General features: G+C 35.2%; 3 protein-coding genes across 3 annotated transcripts; 2 read left to right on the plus strand and 1 right to left on the minus strand.

The window, feature by feature from the left end:
- Positions 1-2,563: 2,563 nt before the first annotated feature.
- Positions 2,564-6,845, plus strand: LOC145586784 (multiple C2 domain and transmembrane region protein 5-like). The gene is made up of 3 exons (XM_081643708.1): positions 2,564-2,799; positions 3,412-3,559; positions 3,654-6,845. Exon 3 carries the CDS (start codon positions 3,684-3,686, stop codon positions 6,675-6,677), a length of 2,994 nt encoding a protein of 997 aa, XP_081499834.1. The 5' UTR covers positions 2,564-2,799; positions 3,412-3,559; positions 3,654-3,683; the 3' UTR covers positions 6,678-6,845.
- A 320-nt stretch (positions 6,846-7,165) lies between these two features.
- LOC145584455 (putative ripening-related protein 1) lies at positions 7,166-8,945 on the minus strand. The gene is made up of 2 exons (XM_081641294.1): positions 8,941-8,945; positions 7,166-7,908 (listed from the first exon to the last, which is right to left on the minus strand). The coding sequence occupies exons 1-2, from the start codon at positions 8,943-8,945 to the stop codon at positions 7,323-7,325; spliced, it is 591 nt and encodes a 196-aa protein (XP_081497420.1). The 3' UTR covers positions 7,166-7,322.
- Positions 8,946-9,715: 770 nt separating this feature from the next.
- LOC145584456 (uncharacterized) lies at positions 9,716-18,355 on the plus strand. The gene is made up of 11 exons (XM_081641296.1): positions 9,716-9,762; positions 10,102-10,349; positions 10,928-11,177; positions 11,307-11,523; positions 11,625-11,693; positions 11,787-11,980; positions 12,246-12,752; positions 13,064-14,258; positions 14,779-15,126; positions 15,295-15,532; positions 15,912-18,355. Exons 1-11 carry the CDS (start codon positions 9,716-9,718, stop codon positions 18,353-18,355), a joined length of 5,757 nt encoding a protein of 1,918 aa, XP_081497422.1.
- The last annotated feature ends 71 nt before the right edge of the window (positions 18,356-18,426 follow it).

Genomic DNA, 18,426 nt, shown 5'->3' on the forward strand with positions numbered 1-18,426 from the left:
GTACATCTGTACATACACTTTAAAATATTACTAAAAAAAAAAAAAAAACTACTCCATTGAATTTTACAAATAAGAAACACGAGACCTAGGATTATTAATGATATGTGTAATTTCAATAGGTTCACTAATTGATATTTTAAATTATATCATTCTTTTTTATAGTTTTCACTTTATATTTTTTTATAAAAATATTAATGATTAAATTTACGTGTTTAAAAACTATAAAGCCAAGCCAATAAAATATATATTTATTACGTATAACCTAAATAAAAAATAAAAAAAAGGTAAAAATTAAGGTTGGACAATAAAAAGTCAATAAGAAGACCAATTGACAAAATGACCCCAACATTGGCATTTGGCAGTCAATACAAAAGGTCCAATGGGTTTCTACTTTCTACTTTCGAGGAAGATACTTGTTTCTTTCCCCCGAACACGCTTCGTTACCGGGTCCAAATTTAGTCAATAATCCGTGTCTCAATGGCCCATAACCTCTCTTGGTCCTATTACGGAGTAGGCATTTTATTGTTTCCAAATTTTACACAGGTTACAGGTAATCTGACTCGGGTTATAATTTTTAAGGATGGAGTAAAAATCTACAATATTGAAAAAGAAATTGAAATACATTGAAATATTTTTATCTTTTGTCCTTAAAAATTAACGTCGTTTTCAATTTTTTTATTTATTATTTTTTTTTTTAGATATGTTGAATTTTTCATATTTTCCTTAAACAATTAGAGTAGGAAACTAAGCTAAACAAAGATTACATTGTGACATATAATGAAAAGTGAAAGTCTTATTCGTGATTAGTAAAAGTTAATCATCTGAGTAAACTTGTTAAAATGAGCTTTAAATCATATGTACCTTCTAGTCAATAAGTTAGGGACGGAAAAGTTTACATTAAAAGTGTTTTATTATTATTATGAAAATAATTAAAAGGTGTTAGCTAGATTTAATAGCTTACCATGTGGCGGCACCTATACTCTTGACTTCTTAAATATGTATGGCAAATCCTTTCTTGCACGTTTTAGTACTTCCATGGATTTAATGTCCTATCATTACATGCTAGTAAATGACTTGATGTAATTCTTATTTATCATGCATTTTAACTTTAAACAGTGATTGCAACGTAAGAAACACAACACATGTATCTATTTGAGTTTTAATTCAACATGTAATCACAAAATCACCCAACAACTTTCTTGATAAAACCCGTGCGATGCACGATTTGTTTGAATTTTTTAATTTATATATATATATATATATATATATATATATATATATATATATATATATATATTTATGTGCTAAAATTTGTTATATATTTAGATAAAATTCCTAATATCAAAAGATAATATTTTATATTTAATTAATTTAAATTGGAAAATCTCATTCGTCAATTATGCTTATGTGTCATTTAAATTATTTAATTCTAAAAGAAATTAATAATCTCGTATTTAATTGATTACCACTAAAATTTATTATCCTATATGGCGCGCTGAAAAAGTTAAATCCTACACGGCTCTCTAAAAACTCGGGAAAAACTCCCCTTTATATATATATATATATATATATATATATATATATATATATATATATTGTAAATGATACGAGTAAAATCACTCCAAATTTGTCGGTTTAAATCTTTATCTTCTTTGCTTAATCAAATGCATACATATAAGATAAGGCTTTAAAATATTTTGATTTGTTAGACACTTATTTAATATAATGGTCAATGTATGATAATCATGTAAAATATTTGGTTTAGGTAGATGCATGGTTTTGTTAATCTATTTGGATTACCCTAATGGGCCCCATATGATGACATGGTGCAAGAGCATGATATTTCCATCCCAACTTGCAAATCAAGTCCTTCATAGAAATCCAAATAATTTATTATAACTAACAACAATTGCAAAAGAAGAAAATAAATTAGTCACCATAGGATGACAACGACGTCGCATATTGAAATATAATTAAGAGCATTATTCACCCAACTTCCTACATTTAACAATAATAAATATAAATTGAATTGAGTATGGACAAAGTTCATTCTCAAGAAAAATGAAGTTGCATTGCTTAATTAGCTAGTTTTGTCAAATAAATCAACGCTCAACATGAAGGCATGCATTCATCATCATAATTGACTACTAGCTCACTTATATAGTTATATTACTATAATCTTAATTTAGCTATGATTTGCTTTAAGGTAACTAAAATAAGTATTTATGTCTAAATTTCACATCACATTACATCATTTTACTATTTTTCGGTATTTTTTTTATTATGAGTAATTGGCTATTGAAACTAACAAGATCTCACATGAGTATGTTCTTATTTGAGTATAAATCGTCAAATCTAGTTTAAGTGAAATATATAAATAGTGTAAAAGACAAATCGCTACAACTATAAAAAAAAACCGGAGAAAGTAAATGTTTTTTCAAAAAAATATAACTCCCTCCTGTTGTTTGACAAGAGTAACGTATCTAACGACTACAAATTAAATAATAAATGAAGATGAATTAAATAACTTGTGTATATTTCCTTTTTCTACACATACAAACAATACTCGTTTACAACAACAATAAAGAACAAGTCTCCGACGACTCTGTTCTTTGGGTTTTTTTCCTCTCCAAAAATCACACATACATTTCTTCCTCGTGAAATTACGTGATCACCTTCTTTAAGTTTTTCTTCTTCTTCTCTCTTAAACGACTTCTTCAAATTATTTATTTATTCATTCTTTGATGAATTAAGGAGTTTTTCTGAGTTACAACTTCCATCAGAATTTATCATTTACAGGTAATTAACAATCATTATTTCTTTTATTAATTTCCTTAATTTTATTTCTTTGATGTTATTGATTATTTAAAATTCTGGGTTTTGGGTTACATGTAACGAGGAAAACAGAGTTTTTTATAAAAAAAAAAAATAATTTTTTGATCATCTTATTTGGTGGTATATTCAGTTATTCATAGAAAATGATTCCCACTTTTTGTTTGAGTTCTAATTTGAAATTGATATGTTTATCTTTGGGATACGAATATTTTGAGTTGACTTGAATGATAGATATTACTAAATTTTCATCTGTTCTATGTTACGGAGTAGTTCATTTAGAGGGAGGGCGCAAAGTTTTGTAACTGGTGTGATCAAAAGATATATTATGTGTCCAAATGTCAGACTCGATTATTTTATGATGTCCTAATTGAATTGTAAAGTGCCAATACTCATGTTAGAGTGTCGAGGATCCAATAAGGGTACTTGTGGAGAAATGAAGAATCCGAGCAATATATGCTTTAACCTTTCTGTTAATGATAGTCTTTTCTGATGCAAGATATTATTAGTACTATGTAATTGTAGTATTACCTTAAGGAGGATTGATGGACATTAACACTTAATTTCATATTTATGCAGGAAGCAGATTTCAAGGGCTTAGCATAATTGTAATTATATCTATATCAATGCAACTGTATTGAACTTCTATCAATCTATGAATTAATAATTCAACTCTACTTCAAGCATCTGAGGAGGAAGATAGAATTATCTGATCTCATTTTTTTCGGTATGATTTTCTCTTCCATGTATTTGTATTTTATCTTGCATCTATCAGTTTTACTCCCAGATCGATACTAAAGCATTTCCTGTCTTATTTTCAGGAAAAAAAGGTCATTTTTTGCCTTTTGAACATGAACAATATTAAACTGGGTGTAGAAGTCACTGCAGCACATGATCTTGTGCCTAAAGACGGTGAAGGCTCATCGAGTGCCTATGTAGAGCTCAAGTTTGATGATCAAAGATATCGTACTAGTACGAAAGAAAAAGACTTGAACCCTGTTTGGAATGAGGTATTCTATTTCAATATATCCAATCCAAACAATCTTCCCAATCTTACCCTTGAAGCAGTTGTCTATAGCTACAATCAATCAACCAACGCTAAGGATTTCCTTGGTAAAGTATGTATCAGTGGATCATCCTTTGTTACTTACCCTGAGGCTTCTGAATTCTACTTCCCCTTGGAAAAACGACATATTTTCTCCCGTGTTAAAGGAGAACTCGGCTTGAAAGTCTATTATACAAATGATCCGTCCAACAGACTGTCCATGCCGCCTCCTGTTATGGAATCAGATCATATACAATTCTCTGAAGGCCAAGAAGCCGGAAATGAAATCCCAAAATCATCTTCTAGGGAATCAAAGTCGAATTCAAGGCATACTTTCTGGCATCTTCCAAAGCAGCAGGACAGTGCTCCGAAACCTCAGCCTCAGCCTCAAGTAACTCAACATGTTTCAGCTGCTAAGTCTGAATCACAAGCTCCAAAAGTTATGCAAGCAAATCCGGGGATTCCAGGACAGGCATTTGAGTACAAGCTTAGAGAGACAAGTCCTATGCTTGGTGGTGGAAGAGTTGTTGGGGGTCGAGTTATACGTTCTAGTTACAAACCGGTTAGCACGTATGACCTTGTTGAACAGATGCTATTTCTTTTTGTTCGTGTGGTAAAGGCTCGTGAACTTCCCACCAAGGATCTTACAGGAAGCCTTGATCCGTATGTAGAGGTAAAAGTTGGGAATTACAAAGGGGTTACCAAGTATTTTGAGAAAAAGAAAGACCCTGAATGGAATGAGGTATTCGCCTTCTCTAGGGAACGTCTGCAGGCATCTGTGTTGGAAGTTCAGGTGAAAGATAAGGATTTGATGAAGGATGATTTTGTTGGAGTAACCCGATTTGATCTTCATGAAGTCCCAACTAGAGTTCCACCTGATAGTCCGTTGGCTCCTCAATGGTATCGTCTTGAAGACAAGAAAGGAGATAGGAGTAATAATAATGGGGAACTGATGCTCGCGGTCTGGTATGGTACTCAAGCAGATGAGGCATTTACTGATGCTTGGCATTCTGATGCCATTACTCCTCCTGATATGTCAGCTTCAGCTGCTAACCATATCCGTTCCAAAGTCTACCATTCACCCAGGTTATGGTACCTTAGAGTCAATGTAATCGAGGCTCAAGACTTGATTACCTCAGACAAAGGCCGGTTTCCTGATTGTTATATAAAGGCACAGCTTGGAGCCCAAACATTAAGAACAAAGCCTGTTCAAAGCAGGATGGGAAACCCCTTTTGGAATGAGGATCTGATGTTTGTTGCTGCTGAGCCTTTCGATGAGCATTTGATCATCTCTATTGAAGATAGAATAGGTCAGGGAAAAGAAGAGACTATTGGCAAGGTCAGTATTCCACTAGCTGCTGTTCGCAAGCGTCCTGATGATAAGAATTTTCCCACCCAGTGGATCAACCTTCAGAAACCGAGCTCTTCTGATACTCATGAAGAGGAGAAGAAAGTTAAGTTTGCTAGTAAATTACATGCTCGTATAAGCCTTGATGGCGGTTACCATGTCCTTAATGAATCTACTTACTATAGTAGTGATCTCAGACCAAGTATGAAGCAACTGTGGAAATCTTCAATTGGTGTTCTTGAACTAGGAATACTGAATGCTGATGGACTCCACCCTATGAAGACAAGAGATGGAAGGGGAACTGCGGATACCTTTTGTGTGGCTAAGTACTGTCAGAAATGGGTTCGTACACGAACAATAATTGATAGTCTTAGCCCCAAGTATAATGAGCAGTACACATGGGAAGTGTATGATCCTGCAACTGTTCTTACCATTGGTGTTTTTGACAACGGCCATATTGCTGGCAACAAAGACACTAAAATCGGAAAAGTGAGGGTTCGAATCTCCACACTTGAAGCAGGCCGTGTATATACTCATTCATATCCCCTGCTAGTCCTCCAACCTTCTGGTTTGAAGAAGATGGGAGAGTTGCATTTGGCTATTCGATTCTCCTGCACAAACATGACCAACATGATGTTTTTGTATGGAAAGCCGCTTCTCCCTAAGATGCATTACTCTAGACCATTGTCTTTGATGCAGACAAATACTTTGAGGGTTCATGCTACTAATGTCTTAGCTTCTAGGCTTAGCAGAGCCGAACCCCCTTTGAAGAAGGAAGTGGTGGAGTATATGTGTGATGTTGATGCACATTTTTGGAGCATGAGGAGAAGCAAGGCTAACTTCTATCGCATAATCTCCCTACTCCAAGGTTTGATTGCGATTGGGAAATGGTTCACAGATGTGTGTGCTTGGAAAAACCCGGTCACAACTGTCCTCGTTCATTTGCTCTTTGTGATGTTGGTTTGTTTCCCTGAGCTCATTCTTCCTACAGTGTTCCTGTATATGTTTTTGATCGGGCTATGGAATTATCGGTATAGGCCAAAGAACCCTCCTCACATGGACACAAGGATCTCCTATGCTGACAACACAATCCCAGATGAACTTGATGAAGAGTTTGATACCTTTCCCACAACAAAAGGCACAGACGTGGTGCGAAGAAGGTATGATCGACTCAGGAGCATAGGTGCCAAAGTGCAATCTGTGTTGGGTGATTTTGCTGCTCAAGGAGAAAGGGCTCAAGCATTGCTAAGTTGGCGAGACCCACGAGCCTCGGCTCTATTTCTGACATTCTGCCTGATGGCTGCAATTATTCTGTATGCTACTCCTTTCAATGTTATGGCTCTTCTTGCTGGTTTTTATACCATGAGGCATCCGAGGTTTCGCAGTAAGTATCCTGCTACTCCGACAAATTTCTTTAGGAGATTACCAGCAAAGACAGATTGCTTGCTGTAAATAGTTATCTTTATCTATAGGCCCTCTGAATGAATAGCTTTCTGTATGTTGAGATGAGGCCCTGCTTTTTTGCTGCTTATTTATTTCCAATTTCCTTGTGGATTTTGGGTAATGTAAACATTTTGTCCCTGAAAAACTGAGTAATACATTATGTATTCATGTGTACAATACTGTGTAAATATCTGTTTTATCCTTGCCTATTTTTATATATTACAAAGATACAATTTTGATAAACAGATTGCAGGTCTTTTAAATCATAAACAGTATATATGCAGGTGTTTTGAGTAATACACATAAACCTGCATACTTCTAAATTGCAGCTCAATGGTCTTTAAGAGCATAGCGAAGACCTAAAGGTACTAAGTTAGCTGTCATGTTGATAGTGTAATTTGAACTATTTACATACATACGTAGTATAACAACTTAATCTGGATTAAGGTAATAACACGTAAGCATCATTTGCATTTTTCAGGGAGATTTTATTCTAGTGTCATGATGATTTGTTTTCTGCAATGAAAATGAGCTTTATTTTACCAAGATTTTACTACATCATTAGCTCATAACACTTGCTATTATATAAATTAAACCATCATATAGACTGACATAAATCATATCAGATCTCAACATTATTCTTCATCTAAATTCTTAAGCATCAGCCCATGTAATATTAAGTTGGCCCCACTGACTCTGTGGGACCCCCAGAGCCTTCCAAACAGCCTTAGAAGCAGCAACAATGTTATACCCACAAGGTGGGTGATAACCCTCCCCTGCATCACACCCCTTTGTAGAATCACACTCATCAACCACCTTAGCCTTCACAGTCCTCCCATTTCCACTTATCGCAATCATCTTCCCACACCGGCCTCCACCATTATACCACCCTGTCGAGAGTGCAACCACTAGTGAGTTGTCGGTATGGTAGGCGTTGTCACACTTGGAGTGGCTGTTCTGAAAGGTTCTAAGTGTGAGCATTCCCGGTGTTTGGGAGGTTACTGAAGGGGAGCATTGGAAGGTGAAGTAAACTGTGTTTTGGACACAACAGTTGGAACTGCATTTTCCTGGTGGAGGGCTTGTGGCTCTAAAATAGCCTGTTGTTCGGCAGTTTTGACCTTCTACTTGAACACTACATATAATCAGTAACACAACAAATGAAAACCATACTCTAATACTATTATAATTCAACATTGTTGTCTTTGATTTTTTTTTTGTTGTGTGAAGTTTGTGTTTTTGTCTTTTTGATGATTTGAAGATTGATATAATAAGAGATGATATATATACACTTATAAAAGGGGTGGTTTTGTTGACATGATGTATTAATCTTTGTGTTTATCTTGTTACTATTATTGCAAATTTTTGTCAACTTTGGAGAGCTGGTCATAGGCTCATAGCATTCAACATGATGTTCCTTGATAAAGTTTGTCGGTTGGCCATGAATTAGTAGTTTATGGATGAAATGGGAATTAGATTTAAAATAACAATTGTTTAGTCTAAAATAATGATTATTAAGGGAAATTAATACTTGTATAAGATTTCTCTAATCTACATAGCTTGTAGTTGAGACTAAATTCATATTGCATCAAATTTGGTAAAATTGATCCGATTCATAAGTGAATTTGATTGAAATGAATCAATAATCTTCCATATTAGATTAAATGACAAAAGAAAAAAAAAACCAAAAAATTGATCTGAATTAAAATGAACCTATTCAAACTTGAACTAAATACGAATATGATCCTACTAGAATAAAATCAAAGCGAATTACCTCTATCTATCGATCTATCTATCTATCTTGTGTTTTCCATGTTTGAATTTTGATGGACTAGTATTGTAGGCTCTTCTTTAGTACTTGTATGAAGTAGGCTATTTAATTTTGTGTTCAATTTGGGCAGCCTATCTTGTCCAAAGTGTTGCCTAATTGTGTGGGGCAAATTTGGATTATTATCGACCCAAATCTATATCTATATATATATATTAAAACCCAAGGCAATAATTGTAATCATGCCACGTGTCATCATTTTTGCCACGTATCATCATTTTTGTCACGTGTCGTCATGAATTGATAAATGATGTGGGGTCATATGATTCATGTCATATTAAAACTAATCATCAATTTTCCCTCAAAACATATTAATATTCATAAATGCTAATTTTTTAATCCTTATTCTTTCGTTTGCTCATCTATACTTTGAAGAAATTTATAATGGTAGATAAAAATTCATTTAACAGATAACACAAAGTAATATGAAGTATAAAGTTAGGTTACTGCATATTTCATAATGAATTTTGTTAATGTTCATAAAATTATAAAAAAAATGATTTTTTTTTAAATTATAAAACGATCAATAGATTTCACTTTGATTTATTAAAGTTATTTATAAAAAAAAAATAACTATAGTTTTTTATACAAAAACAAAAATGACCTGGGGCATCGCCCGAGCCTCAAACTAGTTTAACTTTAAGTCATTAACAACCAAAGTCTAACACAACATTATCACAATTCAGAACTCAAGCTTTAGCCCAGTCTTCAGTGTAATCTGTAACCTTTTTTCTCCTTAACCCAACAGTCCAACACAATTGAATCTTAATATTGGTGATTTTTTTTCCAAATGAATAATATTATAATTATGTGAAATCTTATTAAACTTTGTCATATTTTATGTTCATTCTAATGTCTAAGGGTTTGTTCACATTTACTGAACTGAGTTGAACTGAATTGATTGGAGCTAAACTGAACTGAACTGAATAGAAGTGAAATGAATATTTTATAAGAGAAGGAGATTAGGAGTTGAATTGAACTGAAATTAAGCTGAAGTGAACAGGTCTTAAATGTCAACATTTTTGTCCAGTAGAATTTTGATAATTATCAACTTATAAATAGTAAAAAGTTGATATAAAAATTTGAGATTATTCTGAAAAGTATTCACATAACTATATTTAATCTTTTATCCGAGTATGAATCGGGTACCACCGTATTATACACAATGAGAGATTGAGAGTATGAGACAGTGTAGATACGAGCGGAGTAGATGTTTTAATAAATGGCGGCAAACATATGCAGTGTACCCCGTGCTGCAATTGCTAAGCTGTAGTGGCGTTTCATCTCTCTCCCATCATTTCCATTCTTATCAAAAATCGCACTAATTAATCTTATTTACTCGTAATATGTATCGTCTCACTGTCAACTGTTCAAATAAACCCATTTCTCGAAAATCCCACTTTAAAATGACTACCAGAATTCCTTCAATTTAATACCCACAACACAATTCATCATTATTCTTCAACTGGATATGTTTCTTTCTTTGTAATTTCAACCTTTTCATGTCTTTTTTACTGATCATTTTCTGTAAAAAGTTGAATTTTTAGACTATAAAATCTACTAGTATAACTTGAGTTGGGTTTTTGGGTTCTTGATGTTTACATGCAGGGGAAGAGAGAGAATTATGGATTTGGAATCAGAAAAGTATGAAAAAATTGGAATTGATAAAATGCTCTCTTCAACAAAAAACAAAAGTAGGAAATCTAAGCTACATTATCTTATAGGGAAAATATTTGGTCCATTTTCATTAATAAACATTTCTCAAGGAAGAGAAGAAGTTGATGATGCTGGGCATAACACTAGAAATATGGTCGAAGTGGCAATTTTGATGAATATTGTGCAACGTTTGCACAAAGGTAAGTCGTCTTGCAAACTTATTAGGAATGGATTATTTCCTTTTTTATGTCTTGATTTGATTGTTCTCTAAATAGCTGTAAATTATGATTAGTGATAATATGTTGCATGTCAAATGCAATCAACAAATGTTATGTAAATGTGGTTGAGAAGTCCAAAGTCCAAACCCTAACCGGGCTTCTCGATCTTTAAGGACAGACTTGCAGCTTGGTTACAAGTAAGGTATTTATGTCTCGCATGGGTACGTGTCCAAGTGTGTTAATTTGTGAAAAATTCCATGATTTTGGCCCAAAATGAAGGGATGGTATGTCCTGTTCATGTTTAAATGTTGAGAATGAGATGGGTACTTGAGGTAAAATAAAGAGTCTGAGTAACATAAGTCGTTTGTTGTTTCGGGTCAACTTTTTTGTGTATAAGGTAGGTTCAGAATTTGGAATGGGTTGCTCAATTTCTTAATGTGGCTCTTAAATCTGCTAAAATATTTGTACGTATATGTTTATAATAGACCTTGGTCTATTACAAGGCTTGTTTTCTATATAATAATTTCCATAATATCTGAAGCTTTTGCTGTTGTACACAGAATGGTGCTACAGCCAAAAGATTTCTGTTTGTATAGTATCTCAATCTGTAGCACAAGTTAAGGAGATTGAGAGAAGAATTGGGAAAAGGTATGAAAAGCTTTTAAACTTTGAGTTGAAGGTGAAATCGGTTGAAGGATTTCAGGACGAAGCAGATATTGTTATAGTATCTACTGTAAGATCAAATTCTGCTGGATCTTCTAAGTTCAGCTTAGATCATCGAATAACCAATGTTGCTTCGAGTAAGGCCAGGTATGACTTGGGATGATGTCTCTGGACAAACTATAGTTTCTGTTTGCTTTTTTTTTTTTTTTTTTTTTTTTTTTTTTTTTTTTTTTTAAATCAAGTTTACTCCCCCTCCCCCCTTTTCAACAATTGTAGGCATTGCCTTTGGATACTGGGGAACATTGAAACCCTTGCTGAAGCGAATAATGTATGGAAAGATATAATTGCTGAGGCCAAACAGCACAAATGTTACTTTAATGCTGAAGAAGACGGGAATATAGCTAAAGTCATGGTAGATGTTAAGAGCAAGTTGGATGAACTCGAAGACTTGCTTGATAAGGATAATAATATTTTCAAAGCTTCAAGGTGGAAGGTATACCTTTGTTCTATCCTTCCAGAAATATGCATATTCTGTTGAATTTTGTGATAATATTGCATCATCAAACTGATTTTTCTCGAACCTTTTATTTGTAGGTTGTCTTCAGTGAGAATTTTGTCAAATCTTTTGCCAAACTGCCCTCAATCTACTCTAAGAAGCTTGTGGTGAATTTTATTTTGAAATTAGCTAATGGCTGGCGGCCAAAAAATAAGAACACTGATCTGGTCTGTGAAAGTGCTGTTAGAATTGTTAAACAGTTTGAGGTTGAGGGTCGGTATATCATTTGCACAAATGATATAATCAGGTTACAGGGATATGCTACTCAAATCTTGAAGGTCTGGGATATCTTGCATTTGGAAGATGTAGCAGCATTAGTCAGTAAACTTGACATAATATATGGAGCATTTACTGATGAATTTCTTGCATGCTGCAAAAAAAAATGTCTCCATGGGTATATTCTCTTTATATACTTCCTATATCATTCTATTTACAAGTTAAATTCAGTGAGCGATCAGTATCCAAAGATGTACTGAAATGCTTAGACGACACAACTTCATCATAAGAATTAATATGCTGCTGCATTGAGCTCAAAAGAAACTACCTTTGTTTATCTGTACCTTTGTATGTGCGTCTAGAAAATGTTGACAAAAGATGAAAAGAAGCACCAGATGTGGCTTTCCATCTTTTCCTAATGTTCTCTATGTTTGTTTATGTAGGAAGTTGGAACTCCCAAGAAACTTTACTTCATTTGATATTGCACGGTTCAAAGTTGTTAATAACGCAAAATCAACAAGTTCTTTGGATGCTGATAGTGTTGGAACAAGCTTTTTTGAGAATGCAAAAGTCAAGGAGAGTTTGCTGCTTATGAAATTCTATCCATTTTCTGAGGGTGTCTTGAGTCACTTGATGTCTGTGTATGATGGGTTGGTTTTGAATGCCCCTTTTGAGGTATCAGACCAAGAAAGAGAGGCCATTTTCAATGGCAAAAGCACCTTCATTTTAGGAAGATCTGGCACAGGTAAAACAACTGTGTTGGTGATGAAGTTGTTTCAAAAGGAGCAACAACATCACATAGTTTCAGAAGGAGATTTACATGACGCCTTGATGAGTGGGTTTTCAACCAATGCTCCTGGTAGCATTGGAATGTCCCTTCGCCAACTTTTTGTGACCGTAAATCCAAAACTTTGTTTTGCCGTCAAACGCCACATCCAAAATCTTAAGAGGTCTGTGAACCTTTTCATTATCTTTTTCCCCTGCAATATATAATATACTTCATATGCAATTGAGCTTAATATGCTGGTGTATGTGCAAATGAGCTTATCTTGCTGGTGTACTCTAGTAAGGACCTATTTTTTTTAAAAAAAAAAAAATCCTACAGCTCTTGTTAATTGCCTGTGCAGAAAATCTTTTATAAGAAAATGCACTTTTAATTCTTCTATTTTAGAAAATCTTCTATAAGAAAATGCACTTTTCATTCTCTTTTTTTAAAAGCTGGCTTGTGTTCCTAGCATTGATTTCTCTTACGGTGTAACAGCTTTGTTCACGGAAAGAACTTTGTTGAGGGATGTGTCTTCAATGATGTGATTGAAATGGATGAATATGAGAAGTTCAAGGACGTCCCAGAGTCTTTTCAAGATATTCCTTCAAATGTCTTTCCGCTTGTGATAACATTTAATATGCTTTTGCTGATGCTTGATAGAAGCTTTGGTTTGTCATATTTTGATAGATTTACGGATATTAGGAAAATCTATTATATGGAAACTGCAAGTTTCAGACTGGTTGTTCAGGCAGTAAGAAGGAAAGAGGTTACATTTGAGAAATTTAGATCATCTTACTGGCCTCATTTCAACTCCCAGCTTACAAGAAAGCTTGATCCTTTAAGAGTTTTCACTGAGATTACTTCCTGTATAAAAGGTAGGCTACATTATGGGGAAGGTGATAACAACAATCTGAGTTTGCAGAGTTATATGCAATTATCTAAGAGCCGAGTATCAAAATTCAGTGAGGATGAAAGAGAGCTAATATATAAGATATTTGAGGACTATGAGAAAAAGAAGGTTGTACGAGGAGAATATGATTTGGCTGATCTAGTGAATGATCTGCTTTGTCGTTTTAAGTGTGAAATTTATGAAGGTGAGCTCATGGATTTTGTTTATATTGATGAAGTCCAGGATCTAACCATGAAACAACTTGCTCTCTTCAAGTACTTATGCAGTAATGTCGAGGAAGGGTTTGTATTCGCAGGTGACACTGCACAGACTATTGCTAGAGGCATTGATTTTAGATTCGAGGATATAAGAAAGCTTTTCTTCGAGGAGTTTCTCAATAATATGGAAGGTGTTGGAGATGAGCGAAAGAAGATTAAAGGGCTAATATCTCCTACCTTTCAACTAAGCCAAAATTTTCGGACTCATGCTGGAGTTATAAATTTAGCTCAGAGTGTTATTGACCTTATCTATTATTTTTTTCCCAATTCTATTGATCCCCTTAAACCGGAAACTAGTCTCTTATGTGGGGAACTTCCAATACTACTGGATTGTGCAAGTTGCGAAGATGCCCTCATAAAGATTTTTCTAGATAAAGGAAGTCAAAGTGACAGTAGCATTAGCTTTGGATCCGAACAGGTGATAATGGTCAGAGATGACTTTGCTAGAGACAAATTGGCTAAATTTGTTGGCAGACAGGCCCTTGTGCTGACAATATTTGAGTGCAAAGGCTTTGAGTTTGAGGTAATAATATATATTACTTAGATGTGCAAGTCACTCTAGCAATGCTAAATTCTTTTGAATAAGCTTTTTTTATTATCTGCAATCAATGGTTTCCTCATTTCAACATTCTTCTGTTTGTCAACTACTCATTCGGCATGAGCTATATAGTTATTTTTATGTTTTATTTTTATTTCTTTTGGAAGGTGGTGGGGGGTGAGATTTGGACTTGAAATCATAGCTTATGGCTTTAAGATCCCTTTTTGTTGCAATTACCTTTGGGATTGCAATATTGCATTACCTAATCAACCGTTCCTGTTCTTGGAGTGTTAAATCTCCAGGATTGCCTACTGCAAATCTGCAATACTTGCTTTCTTGGCATTTAAATGTGTTACTGAAAGGATTAATTGGTATAGCAGCCATCATTGTCCCTGCTGCCATATTAAATGTTTTCTCTTGTTCCAAAGTCTGATTATAACCCTCTTTATACTGCAAATAGAAATTGTGATCCTTCAAGTAACACTCTATATGCTTGTTATTGCAGGATGTTCTGCTGTATAACTTCTTTGGATCCTCGCCATTAAGAGAACAGTGGAGAATTATTTATGAATACATGGAGGAAAAGCTCTGTCCTTTGAATCCAGAAACTTATCCAAGTTTTACATTTGCAAAGCATGATGTTTTGTGTTATGAGCTAAAGCAATTGTATGTAGCCATTACTCGTACAAGACAAAGGCTTTGGATATGTGAAGACAACGATAGTTTTTTACCCCCAATGGCTGACTATTGGCAAAAGCTGAATCTCATTCAATTTAAAAAGTTGGATGAGTCATTTGTACGGTCTATGCAAGTTGCTAGTAGCTTAGAGGACTGGACATGGCGGGGTAAAAAGGTTTGTCTTAGTAACTCATGCTATTAAGGTTCTTGATTTTCTATTTTTTAAATTTCCTTGTTGCAAATAAAGTACTTCTGTCTCATGTGTCTGCTATTTATTAGTCTGACCTCATGTATCCCCATTCGGATCTCTCGCTTCCTTTGATTGGGCCTTTTTTAATCACAGATGCTAGAGGTGCAGAACTACAAGGCTGCTACACAGTGTTTTGAACGTGCTGGAGATATTTACTGGCAAAAGTTTGCCAAAGCCTCTGGCTTTAAGGCAGCTGCTGACAACTTACGAGGTTTAAGCGTGGAAAAGTCTTTGGGACTGCTCAGAGAAGCTGCTGAGCTATTTGAAAGCATAAGAAACATCAAGAAAGCAGTCGAATGTTATATAGATGCTGAAGACTATGAAAAAGCGGGTAATGTTTTTAACTATCCTCCAGCCAAACCTCAGGGAGTGCTAGAGGGAAATTTATATCTGGCGTGAATTTGATACTGATACGAGTGATACCCTATGGAAATATAGTAGTTACCTTGACTAAATACTCTGTACATGGTCTTGATTTACGTGGTAAAAGTTACATCCTCCAATAGATGATGGTCCAAGTATACAGGTGCAGTTGAAGAGTTGGTGGTCATTGTAGTTTTAGATTGACTATTAGGATAGACAGCCTGATAGAAGTAATACTAGTTGGCAAACTTGCACCATATGCTGGAAAAACTTATGTATCTGATTGTCAAGTCTATTGTTTATGCCTGTTTGATATCTGATAACTTATTAATGTGTATGCTTTGCAGGTAAGTTATGCCTTGAAGAATCAGATCTGCAAAGAGCGGGTGAATGTTTCACCCTGGCAGGATGCTATAAACTTGCTGCTGAGGTGTATGATGAGGGACTTTATTTCAGTGAATGCTTGTATACATGCTCGGAGGGTAAGTTGTATGACTTGGGTTTGTGTTACATACGAAGCTGGAAACAAAAGTATCACAGTAAGCCTACAAAACAAAGGATCGACTTCAATGCAAGTGAACAAAAGTTTCTCTGCAAATGTGCACTTGCATTCTTTGAGCAGCAAGAAAAGCAAACTATGATGAAATATGTTAGAGATTTTAGCTCTCTGGAATCAATGCGAACATTTTTGAAGAAGCTGGGTTGCTTTGCTGAACTTCATGAGTTAGAGTTAGAATATGGTAATCTTGTAGAAGCTGCAAAATGCGCTAGACAAATGGGTAATATTTTACTGGAGGCGGATATGTTAGTGAAAGCTGGTGATTGTGAAGAAGCATCTCGGCTCTATCTTGCCTTTGCGTTTGCTGGCAGTCTTTGGGCAGATGGTAGCAAGGGATGGCCTCTAAAAGAGTTTCCATCAAAAAAGGGTCTTTTGTTCAAAGCCAGAGCTCAGGCTCATAACTGTCCACGTCATTTCAATGAGGTGTGTGAAAATATCAAGCTCATATCAAGCGATGAAGTCGACTTACATGAGTTGCAAAAGCAGTTGGCATTGTCACGACAGCATAAAAATTTAAGGGGAGAAATTTTATCTACACGTAGAATTTTGGACAGGTTTCTTGCAACTGATGTTTCAATGCATGAATCAAGACGAAATAGAATTAAAAATTCATTGAATTGGATATCTGTGACAAAATTGATTCATCACTGGAACGATTGGAAACAGAAGATTAAGGCGATATTTAAGTACCTGGACTCCTTAACAGAACAAGGAACTAGTGGTTTTCAAGAATATGAAAATTTCTGCTTGGAATATCTTGGTGTGAGGAAACGGTCCATCAGTCCAGATGCTGATTATTTTCTTCTCTATCCAGATGCAGAATGGGTGAAATATGTGCCCAGAAGATCTGATGATAAGAAAGAAAGTATTGATGCTAATCAACTGGTGTACGCTGCAAAAAGGCATTGGTGTGCTGAGATGTTCTCTGTTGGCTTGAAATATTTGGAGCTTATTGAATCTTTCCGAATTTTAGCTGTTGAAAATTCCATGCCGATGTACCGTATAAGTCAGACTCTGATTCATATTTTTGAAGCAGCACAGCTTCTAATCATACAGTCCAGATATCTGAAGCAGGCAAATGATGTTTTACCTTCTCTGATGAATTACATTGATTACTCAGCAGAAGAATACTTTCTCCACTTCTTTTCTCTAGATTGGGGAAACAAGAGATTTATGGGGTCTAAAGACCTTGCGATGCAAAGCAACACTTCAAGAAACCTGCTGAAAAAATCCATACTGAAGAAGTTCATGGTTGAGGTAGATGGTGTAGATGAAGCTTTACCAACACTTTCACAAGTCAGTCAGGTAGCAGTATTATTATTTGGATCGAATTGGAAAAATAATGAAAAATATGAGGGAGTTACAAGCAAGATCAAGACTAGCTCTCCTTGGAATGCATTGATTAAGAATCTTGTGACTGGTACAGGACCACAAACATCAGATGACTATTTGCAACTTGCTCGGAATCTTTGTGATGCTTTAAAGGAAGCATACGACTCAAAATCAAATATGTCACCTTCTTGTTTTGTTTATCTTCTTGAACGCCTGTTAGTGCTGGCATCTTGCTTTGATGGATGCCTTTTTGCAACAAGGTCGTCTGTTACTGAATGGCTTGTGCACCTGAACTGGAATATAAGCAAAGAACCATTCACGCTCAGTGTTGCTGAACTGTCATCTTCTGTGGAACCCATCTTTGACTTCCTGGCATGCACAATACATGAGCTTCTCTTGAACAAGCAGGGCATCGAGGAATGGATTGAGAAAGCTGGGTTTAATGTGAAGAAAATCTTCCCAATGCTGATACCGAAATTGCTGGTTCTGATGTGCTTAATCTGCCTCAACTCAGGAAAGTATTTGGAGCTGCTGAATGATGTGATTAACAGGTCAGATGCCATATCATTCTTGCCAGAGTCTTTTAAAGAAGTCTTTTTCCAGAGAGAGGGTTGCAGCTTTCACAATGTGATCGCTGAAGCCATATCATTCCTTCCAGAGTCTTTTAATGAAGTCTTTTTCCTGCACGAGGGTTGCAGCTTTCGCAATGTGATCGCTGAAGCTTTGAAGAAAATCGATGATCCCCTAGTGATTATTAGAAATTCAGACCTCTGTCCATATGTGTGTGCTAGGCATACTACATTCCTGAATGTTAACAACCGGAACAACAACCAGAACATGAATAGTATCTTGGAAAGGTTGTTCCCGTCACATGAAAAGAGAAGTTTTGCTCATAGGTGATGATTGGTCATTTGATGAATGATACTGGATGTTAGTTTTGTAGCGCTTGATTTAGCCTGTGCTATACTCTC

This window comes from Chenopodium album, chromosome 16 (assembly GCF_948465745.1).
Source record: "Chenopodium album chromosome 16, dcCheAlbu1.1, whole genome shotgun sequence".
Lineage (NCBI taxonomy): Eukaryota > Viridiplantae > Streptophyta > Magnoliopsida > Caryophyllales > Amaranthaceae > Chenopodium > Chenopodium album.

What these genes read in the sequence shown, in the direction of transcription:
- LOC145586784 (XM_081643708.1), top strand. Translation starts at nt 3,684, where the DNA reads ATGAACAATATTAAACTGGGTGTAGAAGTCACTGCAGCACATGATCTT.
- LOC145584456 (XM_081641296.1), top strand. Translation starts at nt 9,716, where the DNA reads ATGGCGGCAAACATATGCAGTGTACCCCGTGCTGCAATTGCTAAGCT. An exon ending in CGTGCTGCAATTGCTAAGCT is followed by an intron (nt 9,763 to 10,101) that starts GTAGTGGCGTTT and finishes GTTTACATGCAG; the next exon opens with GGGAAGAGAGAGAATTATGG. An exon ending in TCAAAGCTTCAAGGTGGAAG is followed by an intron (nt 11,524 to 11,624) that starts GTATACCTTTGT and finishes TTTTATTTGTAG; the next exon opens with GTTGTCTTCAGTGAGAATTT.